General features: G+C 43.6%; 2 protein-coding genes across 8 annotated transcripts in view; both read right to left on the bottom strand.

The window, feature by feature from the left end:
- Positions 1 to 536: 536 nt before the first annotated feature.
- Positions 537 to 15,820, bottom strand: ADRM1 (ADRM1 26S proteasome ubiquitin receptor). Its single transcript, XM_035122796.2, has 10 exons — positions 15,676 to 15,820; positions 10,789 to 10,999; positions 9,072 to 9,188; positions 8,817 to 8,940; positions 8,313 to 8,399; positions 6,235 to 6,316; positions 5,151 to 5,398; positions 3,201 to 3,358; positions 1,415 to 1,517; positions 537 to 904 (listed from the first exon to the last, which is right to left on the bottom strand). Exons 2-10 carry the CDS (start codon positions 10,996 to 10,998, stop codon positions 801 to 803), a joined length of 1,233 nt encoding a protein of 410 aa, XP_034978687.2. The 5' UTR covers position 10,999; positions 15,676 to 15,820; the 3' UTR covers positions 537 to 800.
- Positions 15,821 to 18,781: 2,961 nt separating this feature from the next.
- The window catches only part of OSBPL2 (oxysterol binding protein like 2), a 74,651-nt gene continuing 65,707 nt past the window's right edge, over positions 18,782 to 27,725 (bottom strand). For all 7 annotated transcript variants that reach the window (XM_035121837.2, XM_035121840.2, XM_035121838.2 and 4 more), the window contains 3 exons: positions 26,034 to 26,157; positions 24,782 to 24,872; positions 18,782 to 23,739 (listed from right to left, as the gene is read on the bottom strand). In XM_035121837.2, the coding sequence (XP_034977728.1) occupies positions 23,637 to 23,739; positions 24,782 to 24,872; positions 26,034 to 26,157 (318 nt within the window). In that variant the 3' untranslated portion in view covers positions 18,782 to 23,636. The remainder of the gene's footprint in view (positions 23,740 to 24,781; positions 24,873 to 26,033; positions 26,158 to 27,725) is intronic.

The raw sequence follows: 27,725 nt of genomic DNA, 5'->3' as shown, positions 1-27,725 counted from the left end.
GAGTTTGGAAAGCTCTGTCCTAGAAGATAGAAGACTACACACCAGCTAAAAGTGGACTGGGCTCAGACTGCACCCTGCATAAAATTAGGCTGAAGCCCAGAGGATGCAACACTCCTGAGTGCGAAATTTGGGGACAGATTGCCTTGGAACCTTCAGAATCACACATTCTTCTTACAAGAGAGGGGTTCCCCCCCCATTCCTACTGCCCCATGTCCTTCATAAAAACATGACTTGAGGGTCAGGATTACCTCACACAATGTAGGAGATGGAGAGGAGAATAAGTAGAAACAGGAAACAACCTTCTAGGAACAAAGGGGACTTCTTACAAAATAACTGGTAGAACCAAGCAATTCCTTAAATAGGTAGGGTTTAAAAGCTCAAAATATTCTGCTGGATACAGATAAGCCCTTGGATGGCTTTATAGCAACTATTGGATATGGGTTGTGACAACAAACTAAAAGTAAAAATTACAAATGTTTCTGCCAAGGTGATGCATTTACCTTACGGGAAACCCCAAGCATAGACCTGCAACTGGATTTGATGCAAGACTATAAATTTAATCAGGTGAACCAAACTTGTTTCCAAGGACAATAAGAAGCTGCCAAAGTGTACTTTAAGGCCACAAAGACAAACATCTGTTTGAAACTGCAGCAAGGGGGGGGGGGAGAACCCAGTATACCCAGGATGAATTTGGCAGAGAGGTCCTTTTTACTTGCAGATTCAATACATGAAGTATGCTAGTTATCCTACTTATCTTAAGGTAAGTATCTAGGAGTACCCGTAAGACACAGTTAAGAAACCTAATCTAAACTCATGTCTTCTTCCTCATCCTTCTTGTCTTTTGAGTCTCCTTTTTGATCGGATTTGACGTTGTTTTGCATTGCTTTTGCAAACGCCTCGACATCTGAAAACAAGATACATCAAATGAATAACATGGCAGGCATGCAATAGGAAAGCAGGCTACTTAATGCGTGGCTCCAAGCGAACAGCATATGGCAAAAGGAAAACAACTACCCAGAACGAAAAGTGTGGAGTAGGTGGACAAAGGAAACATCTGAACATCTGTGTTGGTTTGTAATGGTCTAACCACCCCCCTCCCCATGTTCATTGCAGCTCAGACCTGTCATGTACTCAGCCTACAAAATGACATTCCAGTCCATATTCATAATTGGACAAAAAACACTGCATTAGAAGCAGCGCATCACCATCCCACAGCAATGTTTATACTTCGCTGGGTTACAGAGAGCTGAGCCAGAGCTGCAACCTTTTACCCTGATTCTCTGCCTTCAAGAGGGATTCAAAATCAGGACTCTGGTAAAACTGCAACACACAGGACCTCTGACCCAGCAGGAGTTTCAGTGCCTACTGCACAGCCACTGACCAATCTTGGGTTTATTGACAGAAATTAACTCACCTCCTTTGTTTGCTGCATCTACTGCCTCAGCTGGTAGGCCAAATTGGCTCATTAGAGGTCCCAGCTGCCCAGAAGCCAAGGCAGCACTGAACATGCTGAGTGCCTGCAAAGAAAAAAAGCTGTGTCAAATTCCAGAAAGATTCTATAGAGCAAAGGGTGAGCAGGCTTTTTGTTTCCTGCAGAGGGCAGCATTCCTTCAGGTGCTGCACTCTGGTGGCAGGTGGAGCCAGAGATACAGTCATACCTCGGTTTAAGATCGCTGCGGTTTGCGATTGACTGGTTTGCGACCGCCGCGGACCTGGAAGTGCTTACACGGCGCGTGAATGCGCAGAAGCGCTCTGTCGACGCTTTGAGCATGCGCAGAAGAGGCACTCCGTTTACGGCTTGCTCGGGGAGCGACCAGCTCCCCAGAACCAATTGAGGTCGTAAACGGAGGTACAACTGTAACAGTATTCTGGATTAACTATTCCAGAATAAAGAGTATGCTGCTTCAGTTTTCAACATAGCTACTTGGAAGATTAGAATGCCCACTCCTCCTATACAGGTGCACTCAGAAGTAGGCCGCACTGGGCTTGACAAGGTTAATTTCAATTATAGTTTTGTGGGTTTTTTTAAAAAGCACAAAAGATCAATACAGCTGCTCTTCTGAAAAGTGGAATTTATTTTCAAATTTAGTATGTTGCCAACACCACACAAAGAGTGGCAGCATAACAAATTGTTCTTAAGACAGCTAAGGACCATACAATCAAGGGGGAAAACAAAATATCACCCCTTCCTATTGTTTAGAAGCAACATAGAATGAGGGAGCAAGCACTTGAAAGCAGGCACCCCCAAACTCGGCCCTCCAGATGTTTTGGGACTACAACTCCCATCATCCCTAGCTAACAGGACCAGTGGTCAGGAATGATGGGAATTGTAGTCCCCAAACATCTGGAGGGCTGAGTTTGGGGGTGCCTGCTCTAAAGCCAGGGATGATGAAGAAAGAACTCTGGTAGTATGAAAGCTCGAGGAGGCATCAAAGGCAGCAGTAAAATGACATCCAAGGCTACATGCAATGCCCAGCTCAGAGATGGCCTTTCTGAGATTTATCACAACAGGCAAACTGAACAGGATTCACACAAGATCTAGAGCTTCTTGCATTCTTGCCAAGCTGTCTTATCTTTTTTGGGGGGGGGATTTCTAGCCAACTTCTTCAATCTTTTAGTTAAAAAACAGCTTTTCCCACTAAGATTACTGCTATCAGCACTGAATTAATTCAACAAGTAATTAGAGATAAACTTGTGGGGTTCAAGCAGAGCAGTGCCATTTCAGCCACTCTAAAGGCAGGTTTATAAATAACAAACCACAAGACTGCATTTAGCAGACACAAACTTTATTTTATTAGTTAGAGGGAAATGTTGTGGCACAGTATCCTGAAACAGGGGGAAAGACAACCCAAATGGCTGACAGACACCGTTGGAAAGGCCGGCCAGCAAATCTGACAGACTACACAAAGTGCAGTGTCTTGGTGTGCGACACTATTGCCCCTGCATTGTACATCCACACAGGGGTTGCCTGGGATACCACTTCCGCCTCTTTGGTTTTCCCATCCTCATTCATCCTTAAAAGAGAAGTCAACTGCTTCAGAACTAGACCTTCCTCATCACATAGCTCTCCAAATGATGCAGGGATTTGTCTAAGATTCCTCCTGGTGTGTTTCAGCCAATTCCACCCAGTATAAGTCAATCTTAACTTAAGCCAAGTAGCTGCCTCCAAGTGTATTTTCCAGGTATACCAAAACTTTTACCTGCTGGAACTGTGGAGAGGTCAGTGTGTTCTGGATCTCCTCTCTTGTCTGCGGCAGAGATTCCCCAGAAGGAAGATAAGGCAGCAAGCGCTCTTGAACCTCTGTATTTGCCAGAATGGGTGCCATTATTTCCGGGGTCATGACACTGGACAGGTCAACTGTGAAGAAACAGAGACAGAATGTCTGAGGCAGAAGTACGAAGAATTAGCAAAGCTGCTACAGGAGAACTCTGCGAACCACGGGTGTATTGCAGGCACCACAAAAGTCTAATCACCTGTTGTTAAAGTACAACTGCAAACGGGAACAAGTAAAGGTTTATATTGTAAGGTGCAGTCAAGGACACAGGAAATAGCATAAGCATGGAGATGTGGAAGAAATTATGGAGAAAAGATGCAAAAAAAAATTCTCTGAATACTTAAGAGGGAAATTCTTTTTAAAAGTTATGGTATAATGGCATCTGACTCGTGCAATTATTGCAGCAATAAATAAATCATATTTGAAAATAGGGCAGAGGTGCAAATAGGAGAAAGGAACTTTTTTTCAATATCTGGTAGGCATGCAGCTACACACAAAAATACTGGAAGATTATTAGAATATTAAGAAAAAAGGTTGGAAGATGAAGTTCCTTTAGATCCAGTACTAATATTGCTCAACTATATGTCCCCTATCCCAAAGAAAAACCATAAAGAACTTGCACCCTATTTGATTACAGCTGCTAAGTGGCTAAAAACTAGTAACATTGCTCACTTCCTGGAAAGAATGACTTGGCTATAATGGCTAAAATCTCATCTCACCTTACAGCAAGAATTGCAAGTGAATACGGAAACTTGTTTGGGAAAACTACTTGCCCTTTATACAATATTGTCAACAAAATAATGACCACCTGTGAAAGCAAATTCAATGTGGTTTTGGATTTCTTTTTAGAAGATATACTTGTCAAGTCATATTTTCCTGCAGAATATTATGATAAAAGGTCTTTTTTCCCTGTAACAGTGTTCTGTTGATTATTGTCAACCAAATGATTAACTTTTTTTTGAAAGCCTCAACTGAACAAAATTCTGAGCCTATTTACAATTAAATCTTATATATATATAGAGAGAATGGTAAACAGATTTTATTTGGGAGCTAGTGTGTTTCAAACACCAAGCATTTAAGATTTTGATCCAGACATACTGTAGTGTTATACCATTTGCTTACCTTCTTCCTCTCACATACACACTGTAAAGGTAAAAGGGGTAAGGGACCCCTGGACAGTTAAGTCCAGCCAAAGGTGACTAGGGAGTTGCGGCGCTTATCTTGCTTTCAGGCCGAGGGAGCTGGCGCTTGTCCAGACAGCTTTCTAGGTCATGTGGACAGCATGACAAAACCACTTCCGGTGCAACGGGACACTGTGACAAGTGCCAGAGCACACGAAAACGCCGTTTACCTTCCTGTCACAGCAGTACCTATTTATCTACTTGCACTGGCATGCTTTCGAACTGCCAGGTTGGCAGGAGCTGGGACAGAGCAATGGGAGCTCACTCCGTTGCGGGGATTCGAACCACCCACCTTCCGATCGGCAAGCCCAAGAGGCTCAGTGGTTTAGACCACAGCGCTACCTGTGTCTCTTACACACATTGTAATGCAGGGTTGGAGAAACTCTGGCCCTCCAGCCACTATTGGATCACAACTCTGAACTTCTCTGACCACTGGGCCATGCTGCCTGGGGTGACGGGAGTTGGAGTCCAATGACAGCCAGAGGGCAACAGGATGCAAATCCTTGCAGTAAACACAGAGGCAAAAAAGACTCTATCATGTTGTTTGTCTTTGTACAGGGGCATGTAAAAAACAGCATGTCGCTAATACTGTTTCAGTAGGGAAAGCAGCCAGGAAGAAACATGGAAGCACAAGGGAGGACGCACCTTTGGGGAGACCTCATTTTTTGTCTGGATTCCCACACCCCCTTTTTACCTTGCTGGCCTCCTGCTCCAGCTGGCACATTCATCGTTGCCAAGATAGTCTGGAGGTCACTCAACTGGATGGGCTGAGTAGGGCTTGCTGCTGTACTGGTCCCATTTCCAGAACTTGGAGCAGGACTGGGACTGGTGGCAGCAGCAGTGGCAGTAGCAGTGGCTGCTGCAGGAGCTGTAGGAGCTGGCGTTACCCGTGTGGAAGAAGTACTGGAAGATGGTGTCACAGCTGCCGATTGGCTGCGAGAGCTAAAAGGCAATTCGTTTAGTTAGCCTCTGCAAGTACAGTTTGAAGTTGGGGATGTTTTCCAAAGCTAAAGAGCAAGTGAGAGAATTGCCATTCCAGAGTACCAGCAGGTCTTCCCCTCCCACAAAAAAAAGCAAGCTCTGAGCTCACTCAACACAACTTAAGTAAGGAGGTGATGAGATGCCTCCTTCCTCAGTTTGAAATACCAAACTTCTAAAATTGCAATTTAAAGATGAGCCCTAGAATTACAGTGGTACCTTGGTTCTCGAACGGCTTAGGTGACGAACAAATTGGCTCCTGAACGCCGCAAACCCGGAAGTAAGTGTTCCAATTTGCAAACATTTTTGGAAGCCGAATGGCCAATGCAGCTTACGCTTGAGTGCAGGAAGCTCCTGCAGCCAACTGGAAGCTGCGCCTTGGTTTTCAAACGGTTTTAGGAGTCAAACAGATTCCTAGAATGAATTAAGTTTGAGAACCAAGGTACCACTGCACTACAAAACCCGAAAAGTTATTGTTTATAACCCTACTGACCCTTTCTGATCTCCCATCTTATCCCATTTCCCTTCTCTAGTTAAACCCCAAAATGAGGTTCCACGTTTCCCACACCTAGGAGAGATTCTCTTTAAATGCTAGACAGATACCACAGGAGCTGCTTCTCCAGAAGTTCGCCACACAGCACTGGCTGTTGGATCTGAAACATTGCAGCGATATGTAATAAAAACAGAAACCTATGAGAAATGTCCCCACTAAAATATTGCACAATTTAAACAGAGCCTCAGGTATTATTAAAGCAATCTGTTTCTTTGAAAAGGACAGTTATAAGTCAAGATCCTCTTACCTGGAAGAAGAGCTGTTAGTTGGGGGGCCCCCACTTCCCAACAGACTAGCCAGACCAGGACCCGTCAGAGCACCGAGCCCACCTTCCATAAAGGAAAAAGACAGCATGTGTGTTAGAGACTTCTTTTAAATAGAAAGTAGGTTTTAAAATGTTGTACTGTGTAGACTTCTTGTTCAAAATAACCAAAATAACTTTCCAGTTTTCCCCACCCAGAAACACAGATGTACAAGCTCATGTCGCAAGACTAGATGCTTTTTTACACAAATTCAGCATGGAGCTGAAGGACTTCATTGGTCCATTTGAAGGCTCCCACTGATTAATGGTCCACCCAGACTTAGAACGCCTAAACCTGGGAAGGAATAGGAGACTTCTTTTTGCCATCATGCCAGCCTTTTCTTCATCTTAAGTGGTTTTTGTCCACTTTAGAGTATGCAAACTTAAGCAAAAACACACCCTCAAAGGATTTGTCTGTCTAGTTCTATGCCAAGTTTTGTCTGATAGTGCACTTTGATACTTGAAGCATTAATTCTGAGTCTCAATTTGTCATTTCTAAGCCAAACATCCTCAAGAGTAGAACAGCTGCCACAGAACGAAGTTTGTGCTTCTTGAAATTGAATTGAAATACTTTGTCACTTGTACAACTTGCATACAGTGAGATTACAAGAGCACCCCCCACTCAGCTTTCTTAGTCTTAATTCCCCTCGTTTACTGACACACACACACACAAAACACGAAAGTCAGTTGCCCTGTTGTTATCTTTTCATTCAGCAGCCCAACAGTCCACTGGATAGAAGCTGTTCTTTACCCTGTTGGTGTGACTAATCATGCTTCTCTATCTTCTGCCTGAGGGCAGGAGATCAAGAAAGTGCTAGCCAGGGTGTGAATCATCCCTGAGATTTTTTCTCACTCTCCTGAGGCAACGGTCTTCCGCGATGTCGTCCAGCGGAAGAGACAGCCCATAATATCTCGTGCTGTATTCACCACTCTCTGTAGGCACTTCCTATCCAGCGGAAGAGACAGCCCATAATATCTCGTGCTGTATTCACCACTCTCTGTAGGCACTTCCTATCCGTTGATGTCAAACCAGCATACCACACCGTGATGCAGTATGAAAGGACACTTTCTATTGTGGACCGGTAGAAGGTCATCAAATGTTGATTGACATTGTTCTTTCGCAATACTCTGAGGAAATGGAGTCTCTGTTGGGCTTTCTTCACCTGGGTTGTATTGATTTTCCAAGTAAGGTCTTCACTGAGATAAACTCCTAGGAATTTAAAGGAAGAGACTCTCTCCACATAGCCCTCCCCAATGTACAGTGAGGCTAGTTCTCTCGTCCTCTGAAAGTCCAACACCATCTCCTTTGTCTTGCTGATATTAAGGTGCAAGTTGTTCCCTAGGCACCATGTAGATTTTTTTGGACCTCCCCTCTATACACTGATTCGTCTCCACCTGTTATTAAACCCATTATGGTGGTGTCATCTGCAAACTTAATAATTGCAGTAAACGGGTCAGATGATGCTTTGTGTTAATAGCACAAGATGCTAGGAAACCTGTCTTTCTACATTCTCTGAAAATTGCCTCCTGGTGGAATCATTCTATTCTGGACCACTTGATGGCATCAAACAGTGAGGATGCATAGCGGCTGCATGATCAGTCGCTGAAGGATTCACCTATGCCATTAAGCAGCAGGTTGACCATCACACACACAGGGGAATCTTACAAAGCGTGCACTTTTAACGTTCTGACAACACTGTATCCATGTTGCACAGGCATTTAATGAAAGAATAGAGGAAAGAATGGGTCAGCTCATGTTACTTGGTACTACTTTCTGTCCAATGATATTTGATTCATTCATCTTCATCTGAAGATGTGTGCATGCACACGAAAGCTCATACCTATGGCAAACTTAGTTGGTCTCTAAGGTGCTACTGGAAGGATTTTTTTTATTTTGTTTTTACTGCATCAGACCAACACGGCTACCTACCTGTAACTTGATTTATTATGAACACTTTGTTTAAGAACCAAGCATATTACCTGCAGGGAGCATTAGGAAGAGATTAATGTACAAAAGAACTTACCAAGTCCTCCTAAGCCTGTTGGTCCAATCAGCTGCATGAGCTGGTTATGGCTCATGTTTCCCAGAAGACTTTGCAAGCCACCTTCACCTAAACAGAGATTGTATTATATTCACAGATTTTTACAGCTCTCCATCTAAACGAAAGGCAATTTAAAATGGCAACAGGTTTTAAGAGGAAAATATCACTGTTTTGCTTCTAATATAAAATAAACAACACAGGTGAACCCTGGAGAATATCAAACATATCCACACATCTCATGTTTCCTAAACATCCGTGTTTCCTAAACTTTTCAAAGTTATATTTGAAATTGTTATGTTTGCCTTATGGTTTTATTTTTTAATACTATTTTATTGTTCTTTATTAATTAAACATCCAATTAAAGTTGGTCTTGCAATTAAGGTGTTCCAATGAAGGATCAAACAAACAAACAAACCACCTAAGTATCAGAACTGGCTCTTAATACTAAAGAACACACAGAAAAGGACTCATGGAAAAGGTCTATACCTCCAAGGGCAGACAACTCATGGCCTCCACTTCCACTACCACCCAGAGCTCCAGGCATTGGTGGGTTGTTGAGATACTCATTCACCTTACGGCAGTGCTCCTCATCTTTCTCAGTCTTGGGCTCCTGCCGGGAGAAGAAGAAAAAAGCATTCTTGCACTCCATGACAGATGTCTAATCCACAGCTTCAATGTGACGCAGCAATAACTAGCATCACTTATTCCTCGTTTCCCCTTCATCTGCTAACATCCACAAACCTGCATCCAGAAGAAGAGCCGCTTGGATCCAGCTTTGAATTTCAACACATAAACGCGGCCCGTAGTGCACTGAGGCACCCTCTTAAATTCACAGTCATCAGGAAAAATAATCAAGTCCTGGAATGGAAGAAGATGACAACAAATATTCCTTACTTTCCAAACAAAACTATCCAAATGGATTACAATAAGCAAGAAATCACTAACCACTTTCTCAGTCAGGCTGCAGTTGAAAGTCCCTCCCACGACAAGGTTTGCAAACTATGGGGAGTTACATAGATGCACGTTATGCCTGCCTCTAGGGAACATGTGTATCTTTTTCTTACAAGACACACAAATTCCACACACATTTGAGATACATGCATCTTGTCAGGTGGCCAGGGAAGAAAGAAACCTATTTCCTCAAACCACAGACCTCAATCCTATATAATAATGTCCAAGTTGTCCCTGCGTCCAGTTGTCCCGTGTGTCCCTGGGGTACTGCGCATGTACCCGAGACACGGGGATTGGACGGAGGGACAACGGCCAACCGCCGCTCCGCCAACCGCCGCTCCGAAGCCCAGTCTCATGCTGGAGGTGCGCGGCGAGGCGGCGGGGGAAAGAAGCGCTCCCCCCGGCAGCCTTGCCGCGCACCTCCGGCATGGGACGGCGCTTCCTCGGCCGAAGCGGCAGCGGGCGCCGAGGGAAGCCGGCTTTGGCTTAGCGGCGGCGGGAAGAAGAGGAGGAATTCCTCCTCTTTTTCCCGCCGCCGCCAAGCCAGTCCCCAAGCCGAAGTGCGGCGCGGCGGGGGCTTTTCGCTGTTTGACTTCCCGGAGTGAAGGGGGAGGCAAACGGCGAAAAGCACCCGCCGCGCCGCACTTCGGCTCGGGGACTGGCTTGGCAGCGGCGGGAAAAAGGGGAGGAATTCCTCCCCTTCTTCCCGCCGCCGCCAAGCCAGTCTCCGAGCCAAAGTATGGCGCGGTGGGGTTTTTCGCCGTTTGCCTCCCCCTGGGGGGAAGGCAAACGGCGAAAAGCCCCCACTGCGGACTGGCTTGGCGGTGGCGGGAAGAAGGGGAGGAATTCCTCCCCTTCTTCCTGCCACCGCCAAGCCAGTCCCGGAGCCGAATTGCGGCGTGGCGGGGGCTTCTTGCCGTTTGCCTCCCCCTTAGCTCGGGGAAGGCAAACGGCGAAAAGCCCCCCCCCCCCGCGCCGCAATTCGGCTCTGTCCCCCACGCGCTTTAGTTTGGGGAAGCAGGCAGGGAGACGCAACAGCCCGGGAAGCTGCGGGCTGTTGCGTCTCCCTGCCTGCTTCCCCGAGCCGTAGCGCATCGGGGGACAGCCGAAGATCGGCGGGCGCTGTTTGCCGGGGTTGACAAACCCCGGCAAGCGGCGCCCGCCGATCTTCATGTGACAGGCAGTGGGGAATGCAGGCAGGCAATAGAGCAAGCGCCTGCCTGCCTTCCCCGCCGCCAGTCCCCCGGTGCTTCGTGCAGCGCTGCTGGGTGCCGACCCGGCAGGCCGCTTCCTTGATCTGGCGGCCTGCGGGGTCGGCGCTGATCAGCGCTGCGCGGAGCACCAGATCGAGGAGCCGGCATGCATTCTAGCGCCCGTTTATTTAACGGGCTGAAGACACTAGTTTAGTACATAAATGTCTAGTAACACTCTCTTACATACATTGATTTAAAACACAAAGCAGCATTAAATCAATGCACACACCTTTAGGTTGCAGCATTCTACTTACATCCTCCACATTCCCTGAAGTCCTGTCTTTCCAACAGAAGTGAATGAGGGAATCATCCGTTTGCTGGATATATACGAGACCTTTCCTCTTGTCTGGTGTAACAGTGCTGCCTTTCAAAGACATCTTTCCCGCACGGAACTCTACCAAGTATTTACTAGATGAGCCCCGGGAGCCTGGCACCAGGCTTGGAAATAAAGCACCAGAAGACATCCTGGAAAGAGACAATATTTCATAATAAGCACGTTTTTTCTTTCAAATATACAAGTGTTCTACCAGTGCCCAAATCCAGAGTTATGGTCAAGAAGGGCAATGGGTTTCAGGAATTCAGTGTTTTAAAGGTAACTTAAAGAGCACCAATCTGACAGCCTAAATGGGCAAGGCCAAGCCAGAACTCCTGTACACCCTGAACAAGCAGACTCCCTGGGTGTGTTGAACCAATCACAGTATCCTTTCCATTTACAGGCAGGGGTGGACAATGTTTGTACAGGAGCAACAGTCCAAGCAGCTCAGCAGTAATGATCATCTTCATTCAAGTCCTGCAGATAATTCTTCCTCTCTTTGTGCTTTGCAAACTGAAAAACAGCCTCTTCACTTAGATCTCTACTACCAACCCTCCAACCTTCCTCTGATCTTTGATAAGCACTTGACAGGGTTTGGGTCAGAATAGCATCAAGGATCAAAAGCCGTCTGGTTATGATGGGAAGAAGCAATGATTGAAGGGAGTTTCCAGAGTCAGAATGGTTTGAGATATATTTATGCAGAATCTGAAAACAGAAGAATGAGAAAACCATTACTATAGTGCACCAACAGAAAAAGTAGCACCACCTTAAAGAATAGATACATAGAACTATGTATCTATTCTATCACTAGATCCCTGAAAATACAAGCAACTTGGGGAGCAAAAGCAAAGCTGAGAACTTGGACCACTCTCAGAACAGTTTAGAGGCTCACTTACATCAGACCTGATGGGAAAACGGGGCTATTTTGAGGATAGATCAGCAGACTTTTGCTTGTACTTTTTAAAAGAGTGTAAACTACTTTTCCAAAGCAGAGAGTATAAAAAGCATTTTAAAAAAACAACAATTAGAATGCACTTCAGTGAATAACACTAGCAGTTTAATAGCTAAATCATAATATGGGTCATCTAGGGTCAGTCACTGTCTGTCAGCCTAACCTACCTCAAAGGGCTGTTGTGAGGATAAAATGAGGAGGAAGAAAACCATGTATGCTACCTTGCGCTCCTTGGAGGAAAGGTGGCATATAAAATGTAACAATGCAAATAAGTCAAAAGTCCAACAAACTAAGGAATGTTATTGAAAGTGGATTCCTTAGAGAATTAGCAATCAGCTAATTGGGCCAAACAGTTACTGAAGCAATACTCACCAATGACACACTACTCCTGTGCTCAGAGCGCCAAGAAGTCCTGTAGTCCTCTAGCACCATTTTCCTCTCCAAACCAGGAAAAGCATCATTGCCTGGCTGTGGCTTTTCTTCAAGTCAGACTTCTGATCATTCTTATAAAGAGCTTGAGTCTCTAGGGAGTGTACAGCAGCTAAAGAATTCTGGTGAAATGAATCAGATTGTACCCAAGAGGCAAACCCCTCTTGCATTCAGGTGTTAGTTTCCTGACAAAGCTTCTTCAGCTCTCAACTTACTGCTACAGGATCTCTCAAGTGAAATAGATTTTTTGCTGGCTATTGCTAACTTTTCAAATCCATTCTTCTTCAAAAAAAAGCCAAGACGTCCCAGGTCAGCTTAGGGCCCCACAGGCCATGCCACAAGGCATTTATGACAGCAGCACTTTCCAGTGTATCAAGTGACCCCTGAGCAACAAGTGATGCAAGACAACACAAGCATCATGAGCAGTTATAAAGACTCTGTCGTCAACATAGCTGGAGAAAGAAACCTATAAGAGGTCAAACACAACCCTGGACAAAGAAGCATAGTCTTCTGGTGGGGGGGGGGGGAGAAGGAGTGTGTGTGTTACAGTCCATAGCATCTCAAAATCAGGAATTGTTTAGCCATTCCATACCAGACACCAAACTACAGAGACACAAAACAAGGAAAAAAATCAAGATTGGGAGAAACAAAACTGTGGCTTGCTTGCTCGGCAATGACCCATTTCATAATTTGTTGAACAAACCATGGTTACAAACACAGCCACCGTAGGTACCTCTGCCTCGCCTCGCCAATGAGGGGAAATAAGTTGCCAACCGGGTCTTGGAGTAGGAAAACCATTTTACAGTGGTACCTCTGGATATGTACTTGATCCGTTCCAGGGTGTGTTCACACCCTTAAAAGTATGTATCCAGAGCGGCACTTCTGCGCATGCAGCGGAACCCGGAAGTAAACACTTCCGGGTCAGCCGCACTCTTATCCTGAAAGTACGCAACCCGCAGCGTACGCAACCCAAGGTATGACTGTATTAATTCTACTGACACAAAGCAGACTGAATGCTAGTGCTCTTTAGAGCATTAAGTCACCATGCATTCTGAAATAAACACTATACCAGTGGTTCTCAAACTTATTTCTCTGGACCACACTTTCAGAATAAAAAATTGCTTGTGCCACACTGATTTTTTAATTGGTAAGAAATATATTGGAAAACACAACTAGGATTGTCCTCAGCATCACTTGGTGCTCTTGCTCTCATTTTGAAAATATATCTATCCATATTCTGCAAACAAATTGTTTTGATACTATACTACACTGAAATGTTTAAATGTTTATTATACTGTCCTTGAATCTTCCTGCCACACTTGCCATCCTCTCTTGCCACACCCTTTGAGAATTACTGCTCTACCCAAGAACTATAATGTTTGTCAGTGACTAAAGGCACCTGTTATCACTCTAATTTCCTTGCATAATTGCAAAGCATAAGAACAATGTAATATTTCCATCACCCTCATATTTTTGAAGCTCACATGGCTGATTCCTAGCCAAGCAGCATGAATAAGCTACCAGATTTTGGAATCCCAATTACCACATCACCTGTAGGGAAGCTGTTGGGACTATAATCCCTAACATCTCTGGCCAAGATGGCTAATGCTGATGAGAGTTCAAGTCTAACAACTAGAGGACAACAGTTTCCCACCTCTGAACAAACAACATACTGTACTAAATATTTGGAACATGTCCAAATATTTGTGAACGGCTAACGAGAAGAACTACTATACAGATGAATCTCGGAAAACTAGAATACCATCGAAAAGTGCATTTATTTCAGTAATGCAACATATTATTATTTATTTTTCTTTTAATTTTTACAAATGCTTTCTTTTGGAAATTCCACAGTACCGGTAATAAAACAAATAGTTACAATAATACAAAAATAAACACCGCTATTACATTTCATTAATTACATTCCATTTATAATTGATCCGCCTAATGACAAATAATTACAACAAATAAAGGCTTGACATATCTTGCTTTGCAAGTCATGCATCTATCTCATATATTGGTTTCACCTTTTAAGTTTCATTACTGAAATAAATGCCCTTTTTGACGATATTCTAATTTTCCGAGTTTCACCTGTAGGTCTACCAGTTCATATAATACACAGCCTTGCAAACTTCCAAGTTTGGGAAATGGACACAGTGAGAAGCAACTGTTAAAATATAAAGCACGGCGTCTGTAAACTTAGAGAACAGCACCATATTATAGGATATCGATTGTGGGGCCATGCTGTTTGAGGATTGGGGTCACAAGGCAAACTGAAGGGATGGCAACCCTTGATATTTGTAGATCTTATTCAAACACCAGTTTAGCCATTGATGTTGTTCAGCCTGAGTATTGGTTATGCTGAAGTTTATCACACCATGGAATGTACACTCGCATCTAGGCCTGGCCAAGTCACTCTCCCCCCCCCCTTCTAAAAATGGTACGCTGAAGGACAAACAGTAAGCAAAGTAATGGGTTACAATTTGCAAAATGAAATGCTTTGCCAATTAAACACTCAGCAATGGGGTGGGGAAGTGGGTTTGCCCAGCGGGCCAGATCTTTAATTCCCCTAGACACCCTCCTCCTCACCTTGCAGGCCAAATATGACAGGCACAATTGTATTAGGGGGTGGGGAGAAGAGCCCCTAAAGGTGGGAACACCTAAAAACGCCTCAGTGCCGACTAAGTGTGCGCTCATGAAATAGGAACGTATTCTATTATCCCCCCCCATCCCCGTTTCCCCTATGGTATTATGTACTGTGCATTTTTCTTTGCTGCAAGCTGCTTGCAGACCTTCGGGTAGCAAGGAAGTAATAAGGCTAATTAATAATAAAACGAATAACAACACCAGAAACCCAACTGTCCTCGTCTTCTTGGGGAGTGCGTGGAATGGACGACCAGGAAAAACGGGAGGAAAGCAGGGACAGAGTGACATACCCCAGAAACGGGCAGTGAAAGAATTGTAGAGTGGAAAGGGGCACACGCCGAGGGTCATCTAGCCCTACCCACTGCACAGCGGAAACATCCTGGCACTCTTTTAACCTGCGGCGTTTGGCTGCTGTTCCCCACTTAACTTAGTAAAAATTATAAACGGTATGCCTTGGAAGGTAGGCCGGGGGGGGTTGTAGGTTAAGGCTCCTCCTCCTCCTTCCCACGTGCGAATGGGGTCCCTCGTCTGTTCCACCCCTCCCCCTCCCCCCTCCATTTTCCTCAGGGACTTTTTGAAGTTGGGACAAGCGATGGGGCGAATCTTCCCCTTTACCCACCGCCTCCCCCACCTCCGTCAATTCAAGGGCGCCTCTCTCTCGGCCTCACACGCGAGGCCCCCCCCCGTTCGCCCCTCCCCCACCATTGCCGAATTAGCACCTCCCCCAGGTGGTTGCGACCTCCAGGCCTCCTCACACACAACCAGCCCGCCGTACGCGAATCCCCACCCCGCGAAATTTACCTGCCGCCTCAGCTCGCCCCACTGTCACCCCACTGTGTTCGCTCTCCCCCTCAGACGCTACCGCACTTCCGGCCGGCTGAGGGAGGCGGAGGGGGGGTAGCCTTTTGCTCGTCACGCCGGAAGCCCGCCCTCTCTTCTCTTCCTCCCCTCCACCGCCATCTCCCATTGGCTGGGAGGCTGGCTCCTCCCGCGCCGCGCCCGCACTGGCCGGAAAAGCCTGCCACTCGGAAGGAACGCCACTCGCCAACAAGCCCCCGTCGTGCACCGCGGCCTCCCCGCCTCCCGGCTATTGTGCTGTGTCATGTCGGCCGCGCGCGGGAGCGGGGGAGGGCGCGGCCTCTAGCGGCGCGCGTTGGGACTGCATGGGGATTGCGCCGTTTTGGGGGAGCTGAGGAAGAGCTTTGTGGAGCCCGAAGCTTGCGCAGTGCTGGGTTGGGTGCGATAAAGGGGCCGAGAGGCAGCCAGATGCCTCCACAGCCTCCTCAGACTATATTAGAGGGGGGAAAATTATAATTATTTTTAAAATTGACTTTCTCTAGGGTTCGCTTTGGGGTGTTTTATATATGGGGAGTTCCAGTGTACCTGAAGAAGTATGCATGCACACGAAAGCACACACCAATGACAAACTTAGTTGGTCTTTAAGGTGCTACTGGAAGGAATTTTTTTATATATGGGGAGCGATTCGTAAATCGAATATTCATTGCACCTGATGCAGCAGCTCCCCTAGGAAGAAAGGTCGCAGCGCTTGGGATTAAAAATTGCAGAAAAGGCCAGCGACAGGCGGCATCACTTAGTATAAAATTATGTGTGGGATGCAGAAAGCGGATAAAGGTTTTCTTCTCACATAACGCTAGAACTCGTGAGCATCCAATGAAGCTGAATGCTGGAAGGTTTAGCACCGATGAAACAAATTGTTTCAAGCAGAAAGTTGTTTAATCTGTGGAACTCTCTGCCGCAGGAGGCAGTGGTGGCCACTGACTTGGGTGACTTTAAAAGAGGGTTTGACAAATCCATGGAGGATAAGTCTATCAGTGGCTGACTGCTATTGCTCACAATGGTTCTGAATACCAGTTGCTGGAAACCAGAGGAGGCGAAAGAGCTGTTGTGCTCAGGTTCTGCTCTCTGGTTTCCCACAGGGATCTGGCTGGCGACTGTGAGAACGGGATGCTGAAATAGATTGGCCATTGCCCTAGGAATGCAGAGTAATTTATTCTCCCTCCCTCCCTTTTTCTGTTCACAACAGAGCCATGGTGTGGCATAGGACTGGGCAATATCTGGTTCTCAACTGCTAGTTGAGAGCCAGTGTGGTGTAGTGGTTAAGAACGGTAGACTCGTAATCTGGGGAACCGGGTTCGTGTCTCCGCTCCTCCACATGTGGCTGCTGGGTGACCTTGGGCTAGTCACACTTCTCTGAAGTCTCTCAGCCCCACTCACCTCTCAGAGTGTTTGTTGTGGGGGAGGAAGGGAAAGGAGAATGTTAGCCGCTTTGAGACTCCTTCGGGTAGTGATAAAGCGGGATATCACATCCAAACTCCTCTTCTTCTTCTCTTCTAAACATTGCAATATACTGATACATCACAATTTCTGAAATAAGGATGGAGCTATGCAGAGGCATTGCCTGGCTTCATGGTTTTTCCCACATTGTGATTTTTGTGTCACACACACACACACACACACATCATGATTTGCAATATACTGGCAGGTCAAAAATTATGAAACCGTTCTCACGGTTTTGGTCAGTATATCAATATATCGTCCAGCCTTGACTGTAGTGTAAACCTTTCTGAAAACAAAGTCAGAGGTGTGAGGGCTGGTTGCTGGATAAGGAAAGAGTTCAGTCTGCACAAGCTGAGAGACACTCCCTTCAGTTGGCATGTAGGTTGAGAGAAGTTCTGTGTTAATATATTAGTGGTACCTTGGTTCCCAAACAGCTTAGTTGTCAAACAAATCGGCTCCTGAACACCACAAACCTGGAAATGTTCTGGTTTGTGAATGTTGTTCAGAAGCTGAACGTCCGACGCGGCTTCCGCTTGAGTCCAGGAAGCAGCTGTAGGCAATTGGAAGTCGTGCCTTGGTTTTCAAACAGTTTCAGGAGTTTAATGTGTTCCTGGAACGAATTAAGTTCGAGAACCAAGGTACCACTGTACCTGGAAACTTCATAGCTTAACTTCCAACTGCCTCTAACATTATTCTGGGATCCATCCTGCAGTTGATCATATAAACTTCAGTGGAATCTGTAAAATTTATATCCATCCTACTATGGATGTTCTGGAATTGAATTATCGGGGCATTTAGCAAACTGGTATTGAAATTACAGTCCTTACTAATTTCAACCTGAATACCCTTTTCAGTTTCACAGGTGCTCTCACACTGGGCTCAGAAAAGATGATAAGCAACCAAAACAGTTGAAACCCCATCAATTTAATAATAAGAAAATAAATTTTAAAATTCTAAAACAGAGCAGTATTAAAAATAAAAATCGTAATAACAACCTAACACTTTCGAGTTCATGACGGTGGGCCCTTTGTCGTTTCCTCCACTGTATTACCCTTGTATCCAATATGTGTTCCATCCTTCAAGCCTTCTACCCATGTAGAGGCAATGGGGATGCGATATTTCTTTATCCCTTCTTCAATATGCTTGTGCAGGAGTTGGGCCTCGCAAATAAAGGGTGCTCCACCATACCAGTTCCAGGAGAGAACTTGACAATTTCTCTCCTCCTCTCATGAAGCTGTGTAATGGGAAGATGCATATGAACCGCTTCTCCCACTGCCACTCAGATGGCAAAAGCACAAGAAGGTCTAGGCAATCCAAAGACAGGCAAGGATTACGTAAGCGCAGCAACAAAAGTTTTTTTAAAAAAACTTGGCAATAGTGGGGAAGCGGGTCCCATTGGGGGTCTAATTCAAGAAGGAAAGGGTTACTGGGCTGGCACTGAGCAGAGCTTCATCCACTCCAGTTGGGTCAATGTGGCAAAAGGTGTTATCAGCTCTTATTTTGAAATAATTATCTGGGAATAATATTTGCCAAATGAGTCAGAGTCAGGGGAGGAGAGGAACCCTGCTAAGAATCAATGACAAAGGAAGAGTTGGAAATAACTTGTCTTCTCCAAAACAACCTTTATTCAGATTTACAGTTTTAACATTTATGTCCACAAACCTGTACAGACTTCTCTAAAAAGGTAAATATGATTTTATATAGTTAATATAGATGGGTATTGACAGTTATTAAATATTATAAAAATAAATCCATTTCACTAAAGCCTCTTATTTATTATTATTATCCTCTGACGTTTTCATGCAACGTGGATAAGGCAAAAAAATACAGTGGGCACAATCTGCCAGGAAATGCTCACCAGTACAAGCCCCATTGAAGTGACTTGGAGTTGCATATGCGCACACCATACACAACTGGAGCAGTGAAATGCTCTCATGCAAGCCCATTTTGTTTCAAATGAGGTTTGGACAACAGAAATTCCAAGTGGACTGTGCCAGGTATGTAAATAATCATTAACAGGGATACAGCAAAGTAAGTAAGGCAAAATAGAACAGCAATAGCAGCAGCAGAGAGTGGACTGGGAAAGGGAAAATATATATATCTATATATAATGTTTAATTTTTCCATGCTATAAAAATCATACTAAAAAATCAATTTTTCTGTGTTAGAACTGTTAGCTTTACATAAATTTAAATATTGCTTTATTTTACAATTAACCCGAAAGCACATGTGTATTTTGAGAGGCAACATTACAGTACATTATCAAATTAATTTAAGAATTAAAACACTACATAAACAGGAACAGCTACATTTTATCTGCAACATTAAAATACAGAATACAGTAAACAGGAGAAATATTAAAGACCACACTAGGCACCTGACTGTTTGCATGATTACATCACAAAATTTTTATTAAGTTTTTTAGAATCACAAGCTACCTGAATATTACAGTTTGTGATCTGAAGCCTCTTGCAACCTTTGTAGATTTGGGACGGAACCCTTGGAAGCAAAAATTGTATCAAAATTCTAAAGAAACATGTTTGTGGCTCACATGTACATGCTCATTAATTTATGATTACCCACTTCAAAAGAAAATAGATGTGACTGCAAAAGCAATTGTGTGGAGATTTTAATTAGCAAATGTACCATAAGGCAAAATAAATGGTTGCAGCTGTACGTTGTTATGATCCATCCCAAATTGTAGGCAAGGTGCATCAGCTACAAACCCAATTATACTTATATCTCTTGGTGAAAATAAAGTTTTACCAAGCTCAATCTATCAGGAAGGTGCACTTTCCAGAGTTAGTTTCATTTTCAGAGTCAGAAGGGAAAACAAATACTTTCTTAGCAGGATCTCGAATATTTTTTCCCTTTAAAATAAAAAAGTATCTATACCTTCCAGTCAATGTCATCCTGCCAGAGGACTCAACTTATTCATAGTGTCATGCAAGTCTGGCATCCAGCCAAATCGGTTAAAATAATAATGTAGCCAATTTTACTGTGTGTGGAAATGAAAACTATCATTTGTGGACACATTACGTTTCTGCAGAATTTATCCCTTGGCAATTGGCTTTATCCAAGATTAATGCTCTACTGCTATCGTGCTATGGCAAAGGTAGTCTAGTGTTACCATTCTTGCTTCTAATTGCATCTAACACAAAGTAAACACAGCTACCTTTGGGCACAGCAAGAGGAAAAGCAACGACCCCAACCAAAGGCCCACAGAGCTCTCATGTGCACAGGCAGCCTTGCACCAGCAGACCATCCCTCTTTACTTCAGTGTTAACTGACAGCTTCATACAAGCATTAGGGATGTGCATGTGGAATTCTCACCAACACTGAAGCAGCAGCAGCAAGGAAGCCCTTCTTTAGAACTTAGGCAACCACCTGCACATCGAAGCCTGGGGATACCGACCAGCAGGGCTAATGTGTGCACAAGCCACAATTCAAACCTATACAACGGAAAGTGAGCAGCCAGGAAAATAAGTAACTCCACATAAAAATATTTGCTTTAAGTTAAAATCTACCTTAACATTTAACATAATTAATTTCAAAAGTGCTTTCTCGCATGGAGGTGTCAAATGGCCAACTTTGTAAGGCAGTGCTTAAGTTATGGAGGTGGTACCAATAACAAGTGCAGGTTAAATGTAAACAAGCTAGGTGACTATTTTATTTAAAAGACAATTTAATATTATAGTTAAAGCTTTTGAGGGCCTCAAACTTTAGTGTGTATTTTAATCTGAGTCTATTCTCGTGCATTATACTTATATAAATCCCAGACCTAGCAATAGGCAGGTTAGAAATTAAAGACAAAAGTGGGAGAATGTGTTTGCAGTTTTAGAACAAACATTTTCAGTGCAATTCATCATTTACAAAGTAGCAATTGCTAAACTAAACCTCCCACTATTTTCTCCAGGACAGGTGGCAGCTCAGACTTCCTTTGACTGGAACCTACCGACTTTTCTTCCCACAATGTGTTAAATGGATCTGTGCAGGCACCACCATTGTGGTCAGGAGTGTGCCTGGGAAAGACGGGCAGGAGGTCTAACGTGTGGGCATGACTTACATGTACCTATACCAAATGCAGAATGAAAGTAATGGAAATTATACCCTTAAAAATAAAATTGAGCATACGAATGGAAATAAAGCATGGATTTTAAATAGTTACATATTTAAAAACTGGAGAATGTTTTTCATCCTGAGATGCAAAAAAATATCCCTTGCCAACTTATTTTTAAGTTTTAAGCTGGGGCAACTGCATTTCTTTTGCAATTCAAAATTAAAACTAATCCTTGCAAGCATTAGTGTAGCATGCCACAACTTGTATATATGCACAAGGTGGGAGTAGCTGTAACTTTTTAAAAATAAAGATATTGGCTTAAAATTCATTTTCCTCTACCATTGGCCAGAAGAGAGGAGAAAGAAATTTAGTGTGGGCATCCTCCCTCCCTCCTTCCTGCCAGCTATCTGTTGGGGAAAGAGAGACAAAACACAAAACTCACTGCTGTCAAGACTGGGACAAATGTTGGGCACAATATGAGCAATGTATTAATTGTTCATTAGGAAGCAGGTGGCATTCATTCATTGCAAGGGGAAATGGGAAATATACAAGCTACAGTGGCACGAGTTGGGTGGTCCAGGTGACCTGAGGGAAGGGCACAAGTTTTAAGCCCCGCTGAAATAAAGAACATGAAGCTGCAATACTTGGCAGATTATGACCAAGGACAACATCAAGTTTAGTGCTAAAAACAAGGCACGCTAGTCAAAGACAGTTCTCTCAGTACAGTAGTGTCTTTTATTGCCTTGAATGTTTTCATTGGAACTTCTTTGCTGGAAATATTAATGTAATGTGACTAAAATAATGCTGCAGTCAAATTTTCCTGCTCCATGGGCACTGCAACAAAATAGCTATGCAATCCCAACAGCTGCTTTTTAAATAAACATCTGTAAAGCTTTCCTTCTTTAGATGCACTTTAAATTTCAGGTCTTGGGTTGACATCTGCAAGTATGATGCTTCAAAATATATGTGAAAAGCAGATTGGACACCTTAAATATATAAAGTGGTAAATCTAGAATAGCCAAAATGCTATAGCCCCTCATATTATATCCACATAATTGATCACTAAATTGTCCTTGGAACTCCTCCTGGTGTCAGTAATTACAGTGAAATTCACAAGGAGCTTCTCTCTAATTTCACAGATTTCACAAATTTAACCATTTGTTATTGAAAATGTTTTAAAATGGGTGAATTGCCAACCTGATTTTTCTTCAAGCCCACAGGTAGTCAGTAATGTTTACCTGACTTCTAGAAATGTATAAATAATCAGAAAAACACTCCCCCGTCCATGACTCAAATTAGCTCAGGGATTCTATGGCTTTCCCAAAGTTTAATCTGCAAAAATAAATCCACTCTCAAGAAAATTCCATGAAAGCTTCCGTTAAATCATCCAGCTTTAGCCAAAAGGTAGCAAGAAGGAACTGCTTTTCAAGAATCAGTCCTGACACAGTAAGTGCTTCAAGAACAAGCATTAAAAAAACCCACACCAAATCATGACCTTTTTGCAGATACATTCCAAGTAAATCCAAAGAGGAAGGAGTGTGTGTTTGTAAATAATAATGTCAACCTGCCAAAGCAGCACTGGAGACACAAAGGTATGTCTGAAGAGAAGCAAAAATGTTGTTTCTTACATGTTACACACAAAGCACCCTGGTCCTATAAATATTTCCAAAGCCTCATGTATTTTAAAAGCAAAACATTCTGAAACTTCAAACAAGGAAGTGCCTGTTATGAACATCTACAAACCATGCCCAACATTCAATGCAGAAGTTGTTTTTTTTGGGGGGGGGGGGAGAGATCACAGGTACTTCATTTCATTGATAATCACAGTGCTCTAAAATTGAGGCAGAATAGAGTAACAGCTTCCGAAACTGCAAGTTAAGCCTAATGCTATATTTGTCAAACTTCTAAAATTACAGGCTATTCAGAAGACTCCCAAGAATTCCAGTTGCTCTGATTCTCATTAGATACCTTTCCAATGGCCACAAGCATATTTCTATCGTACCAATTCGCCACTGTTGCTCCAAGTTCAGAATACTTAAAAGGCATCTCTTACTGCTGACACGTAAGAAATTCCTTGGCTATCATTTTTATTAAGAAGTTACATGTTGGAGTCAGTACTGCCTCCCCTCTGGCTACACTGTGTTAGTTCTGGCCAAAAATAAAATGACAAAGGGGAAGCAAACAAAAACGTGCAAACCACTTTCCTCTGAAACATGATAATTTCGGGTTGCAGCTTTAGGGGGACATTTTGGCAATCAAAATTGTGACAATTCCTTCATTGATGACTGATAATTTTCATTAACATTTAGCTTTAGAAAAGGGATGGTTTCTGGTCATGGCGGTGCCAGAGTCACTGAAGTAAAGTCTGCCAAACCTGGGCAAAGGAGCAACCGCATTCAAGATTTCAGTATATATCTGGACAGTCAAAGAAGTTTCTATCAAAGTACCCTCCTGAGTACAACCAGTCAGGAGTCCCAAGGTATGGATTGGTGCCCTGATAAAACCATCTGTGGAAAAAAGGAAGACAGTGCGTGGGGAAAATGTTAGGTGCAACCGTAAAATACATTAGTAAAGCCTAACCTCTGTTGCCTATGCTCTGGTAACCTCCAGGCTAAATTACTGTAAAAAATTACATAAAGCTGCCTTTGAAGACCGTTTAGAAAATGCAGCTGCTGCAGAATTCAGCATCCAGATTGCCGACTGGAGCAAGACAGTCCAAGCATATAAAACCAATCTAACATGATTACACTCTTAGTCTCCAAGCTCAATTCAAAGTGCTACTTTTGACCTATAAATGCCTCAAGGAAATTCTGTAACTTTTATGGTTCCGCCTTATTTCATTTTGCCCGCTTTTGTTGCACTATAATGCAAGAGTGCAGATGGTCGAGCATAAATCTGCAGCTAATGCACCATAATTATGTGAACGATGTGTCACAGAATACACCCACACAAATGCTGCAGTCTGGAGGGTCCCACAGCCATACCTTAACCTGCACTGTCATTGGAGTATGATTAGAGTTATTACTCGCCCTTCACCCCAAGGTCCCCATGTGGATTACAGCAATATAAAATACAGCATTGAAAGAAATTACAATCACAACTAGAGTGGGTCCTTCCTATCTAGTGTAAAATGCCAGGGTAAAGAGTTATGACCCTTCACTGGCTTTAAGGAGAACTTGCAGGTTCCCACCCAGTTCCCCCCTCCAGCAACCCATCTGACCATTAGGTCAGTTGCCAACACTATTAACATTAGTATTAATAACACTTATTGAGCACACTGCTGTAGTAGTACCAGAAAAGGCTGCACTGCTTCTCTATACTGCTAATTAAGGCGACACAGGTATTTCTGAGAAGGAAAAACACCGCATAAACCGATTCTACACTACTTTGATCCATATACCAACCTCATCTAGTCTCTGTTCACACAAACTGCCTCCCTCCTCAGAGTAAGCATGTTACCACATGCACTTGTGGTAATCTTCATATGGCCATAACTGCAAACAGCCTAACTGCACAGCACAGCCAGTTTCTGTTTCCACCATTAGTTACCTTGTTTTCCATTCGGCTTCATCTTTTGCACGTTCCTTACGAGCAGCTCTCTGCTTCTCTTCTAGTCTCTCTTTCTCTTTGCTAGCCAGATCTAACAGACATTTTAATAGGGACTGATTACTTTATAAAATAAGGAGAAAAAGTACAAAGGAATGGAAGGTAGAGAAATAAAATCCAGATAGTTTTAAGGACACATTCAGGGAATGCTCACAACACAAATAAATTTTTACTCATTCCACTCAGACCACCACCTTAAACTTGGTTGCCCAGACTTTGATTTTAGCAAGTTGCCCAGAAAAGCAAATCCCATAATTGTGAGGGGTCTGCCAGCAGGAAGCACAGCACTGCAACCTATTAACAGCTGCACCCTCCCATTCACCAAAGCAGCTCCACTAAAAAGTAACACAGCAGCGTGATTCCAAGATTACAAAGGCACAACTGTCAGGTCTGAATCAAAGAGAAAGCACTGCAGCCTAATCACTAGACGAAGCTGGGTGAAAGGTGGCTGGAATTAAGCCAACAGGGAGCTGTTCTGGAGTATCATTTTATAATTTGCAGTTTTATTATAATACAGTGGAACCTCGGTTTATGAACACCTCGGTTTATGAATTTTCGGTTTATGAACACCATGGACCCATCTGGAACGGATTAATTCACTTACAATTACTTTCAATGGGAAAGTTCGTTTCAGTTTATGAACGCTTCAGTTTATGAACAGACTTCCGGAACCAATTACACCCATGCTTCAGTTTATGAACGCTTCAGTTTAAGTACTCCGTGGACCCGTCTGGAACGGATTAATCCACTTTCCATTACTTTCAATGGGAAAGTTCGCTTCAGTTTATGAACGTTTCAGTTTAAGTACTCCGCGGACTGTCTGGAACGGATTAATTCATTTTCCATTATTTTCAATGGGAAAGCTCGCTTCAGTTTATGAACGCTTCAGTTTATGAACAGACTTCCGGAACCAATTGTGTTCATAAACCGAGGTACCACTGTATGTGAAACCCGAAGCTTTAAGTACTCTATAAGCAGTTATGTGGGTGACTACTTCCCCGCCCCCCCCCCAGAGGCCCATTCTACCATCCACCTTCCTTGGGCACTTACTGAAGGGCAGGCTATAAATTTCTGGATTAACATAAATGGGAGGAAAAGGCATGCAAAATGGCAGAATATAATGCTTGGGATTTCTAATCTGCATGGGCAGGCAGGCAGGCAGGCCCACTCCTAAAACCCACCCACTCACACGTACCAATTTCTCCATTCTCCATGTGTCTGATGTCTGGCCTCAATCGACAGTCAGTGGGAGCCAACACTTCTTCCATGCCTTTTTCTAGTTCGTTGAGACTGACGGCAAAATTGGTGAAATTGTACATCTTGAACAAAAACAAAAACGTGTTTATATTGTCAGGGTGCATTGACATTTGCATCCTATAAAGATGTGCTAGGGCATTACCCACCAGTGCTGCTATGCACAACAGCAAGCAAGCCTTCCTACTAAACAAAGTAGCAGTGAGTGCTTGGGTGGAGATCCCCTTGGGGGAAGCACTGAAGGAAGAAGTGCTTTAGCCTTTCTCCCCCTCCCCTATTGGCTGCATCAGAGAGAACACACAGGTACCTGTGCTATGGAGCAAAGAAGACAGCATTGCTTTTAAATCCCATATATACTTCATTTCCAAATGTGCTGTACTTCCTCAGAGGGCCTACTTTTATCAGAGAGCTAACAGCACAATCCTAACCATGTCTACTCAGAGGTAAGTCTTATTTAATATAGTGGGGGTTATACTGAAATCAGGTAAGTGGGGTTAGGATTGCAGCCTACTATGCTTGGAGAAACTGCTGAGTCATTTGTCTGAGTCCTGTGTGAACTGGTTGAAACACTGAATTTGCCAAAAAACAAACAAACCCAAAAGAACAAAAACACCTCAGACAGAATAAGAAGCAACAGTCTGCCCAAGAGCAAAGAGATGGCAAGGCAATCAGAGATGATGAAAACACAGAACAGAAGCAATGTGAGAATGACCTGGAAGAGGTCATCTCTATTTTAAAGGGGGGGGGGCGGCAAATTCTCATCTCTCATAACAGCAAAAGCAGCACAAAAGGAAGCCCATTAACAACAGTCCTGCCATTTAAAAACACACAGCAGCCAAATTGAATCCTTTCAGTCCACGAGCACAAAATGTGGATTGATCATCAATAATAGAGATGTCTGCCCTGCTACAGGGAACGAGCACAGGAAACAGTCCAAAAAACAGAGAGTTTTCTATTGTGTGTTGTACAGAGATGATGCAAGAAGTGACCATCAAAGTGAAATATCAGTTTTGGAGATCAATACTGTTTGGTTGCTGCAGAATATTTTTTTAGGTCGGAAATAACTGTCTTTGGTGACCTGCCACAGCATTTTTGCACAACTGAAGAATATGCTTATGCATTATGACATTTAGGAAAAGCTTGTGTCTCATAACCGAATTTAAATCAGCAGAATTTCAGTTATCTCTCAGATTCTGCCATAGTACTACCAATCCTCATTATGCCCAAGCAGGAAAAAAGTACAGATGGTGAAAAAATAATCTTGAGGCAGGTTGATCCATGGCTACAACTTACCGTTTGGAATGACCTCAGAGCTTCCTTTCCCCCTATAATTCCCACTCTTTTAATGTAATATAAAAGAGTACTGGTAACCATCTCTACCTGGTGTTCCTTAAACCTTCCATGATAGGCAACATAAAACACCTAATAACAACACTATTAATAGTAAGAATACAGAGTCCAAAGGTCAAGATAGATTCTCTCTCATTTGGTTGTAGCAGAGCTCAAGAGTAACAAAAGGTTTGTTCTCTCTCTCTCTCTCTCACACACACACACACACACATACACACACACACACACACACACACACACACACACACACACAAGATAGGCCTTTGGTCTGATTATTGTAGTG

Source organism: Zootoca vivipara, chromosome 7 (assembly GCF_963506605.1).
Source record: "Zootoca vivipara chromosome 7, rZooViv1.1, whole genome shotgun sequence".
In the NCBI taxonomy this organism is placed as follows: domain Eukaryota; kingdom Metazoa; phylum Chordata; class Lepidosauria; order Squamata; family Lacertidae; genus Zootoca; species Zootoca vivipara.
This window is presented reverse-complemented; position numbering and strand designations above follow the sequence as displayed.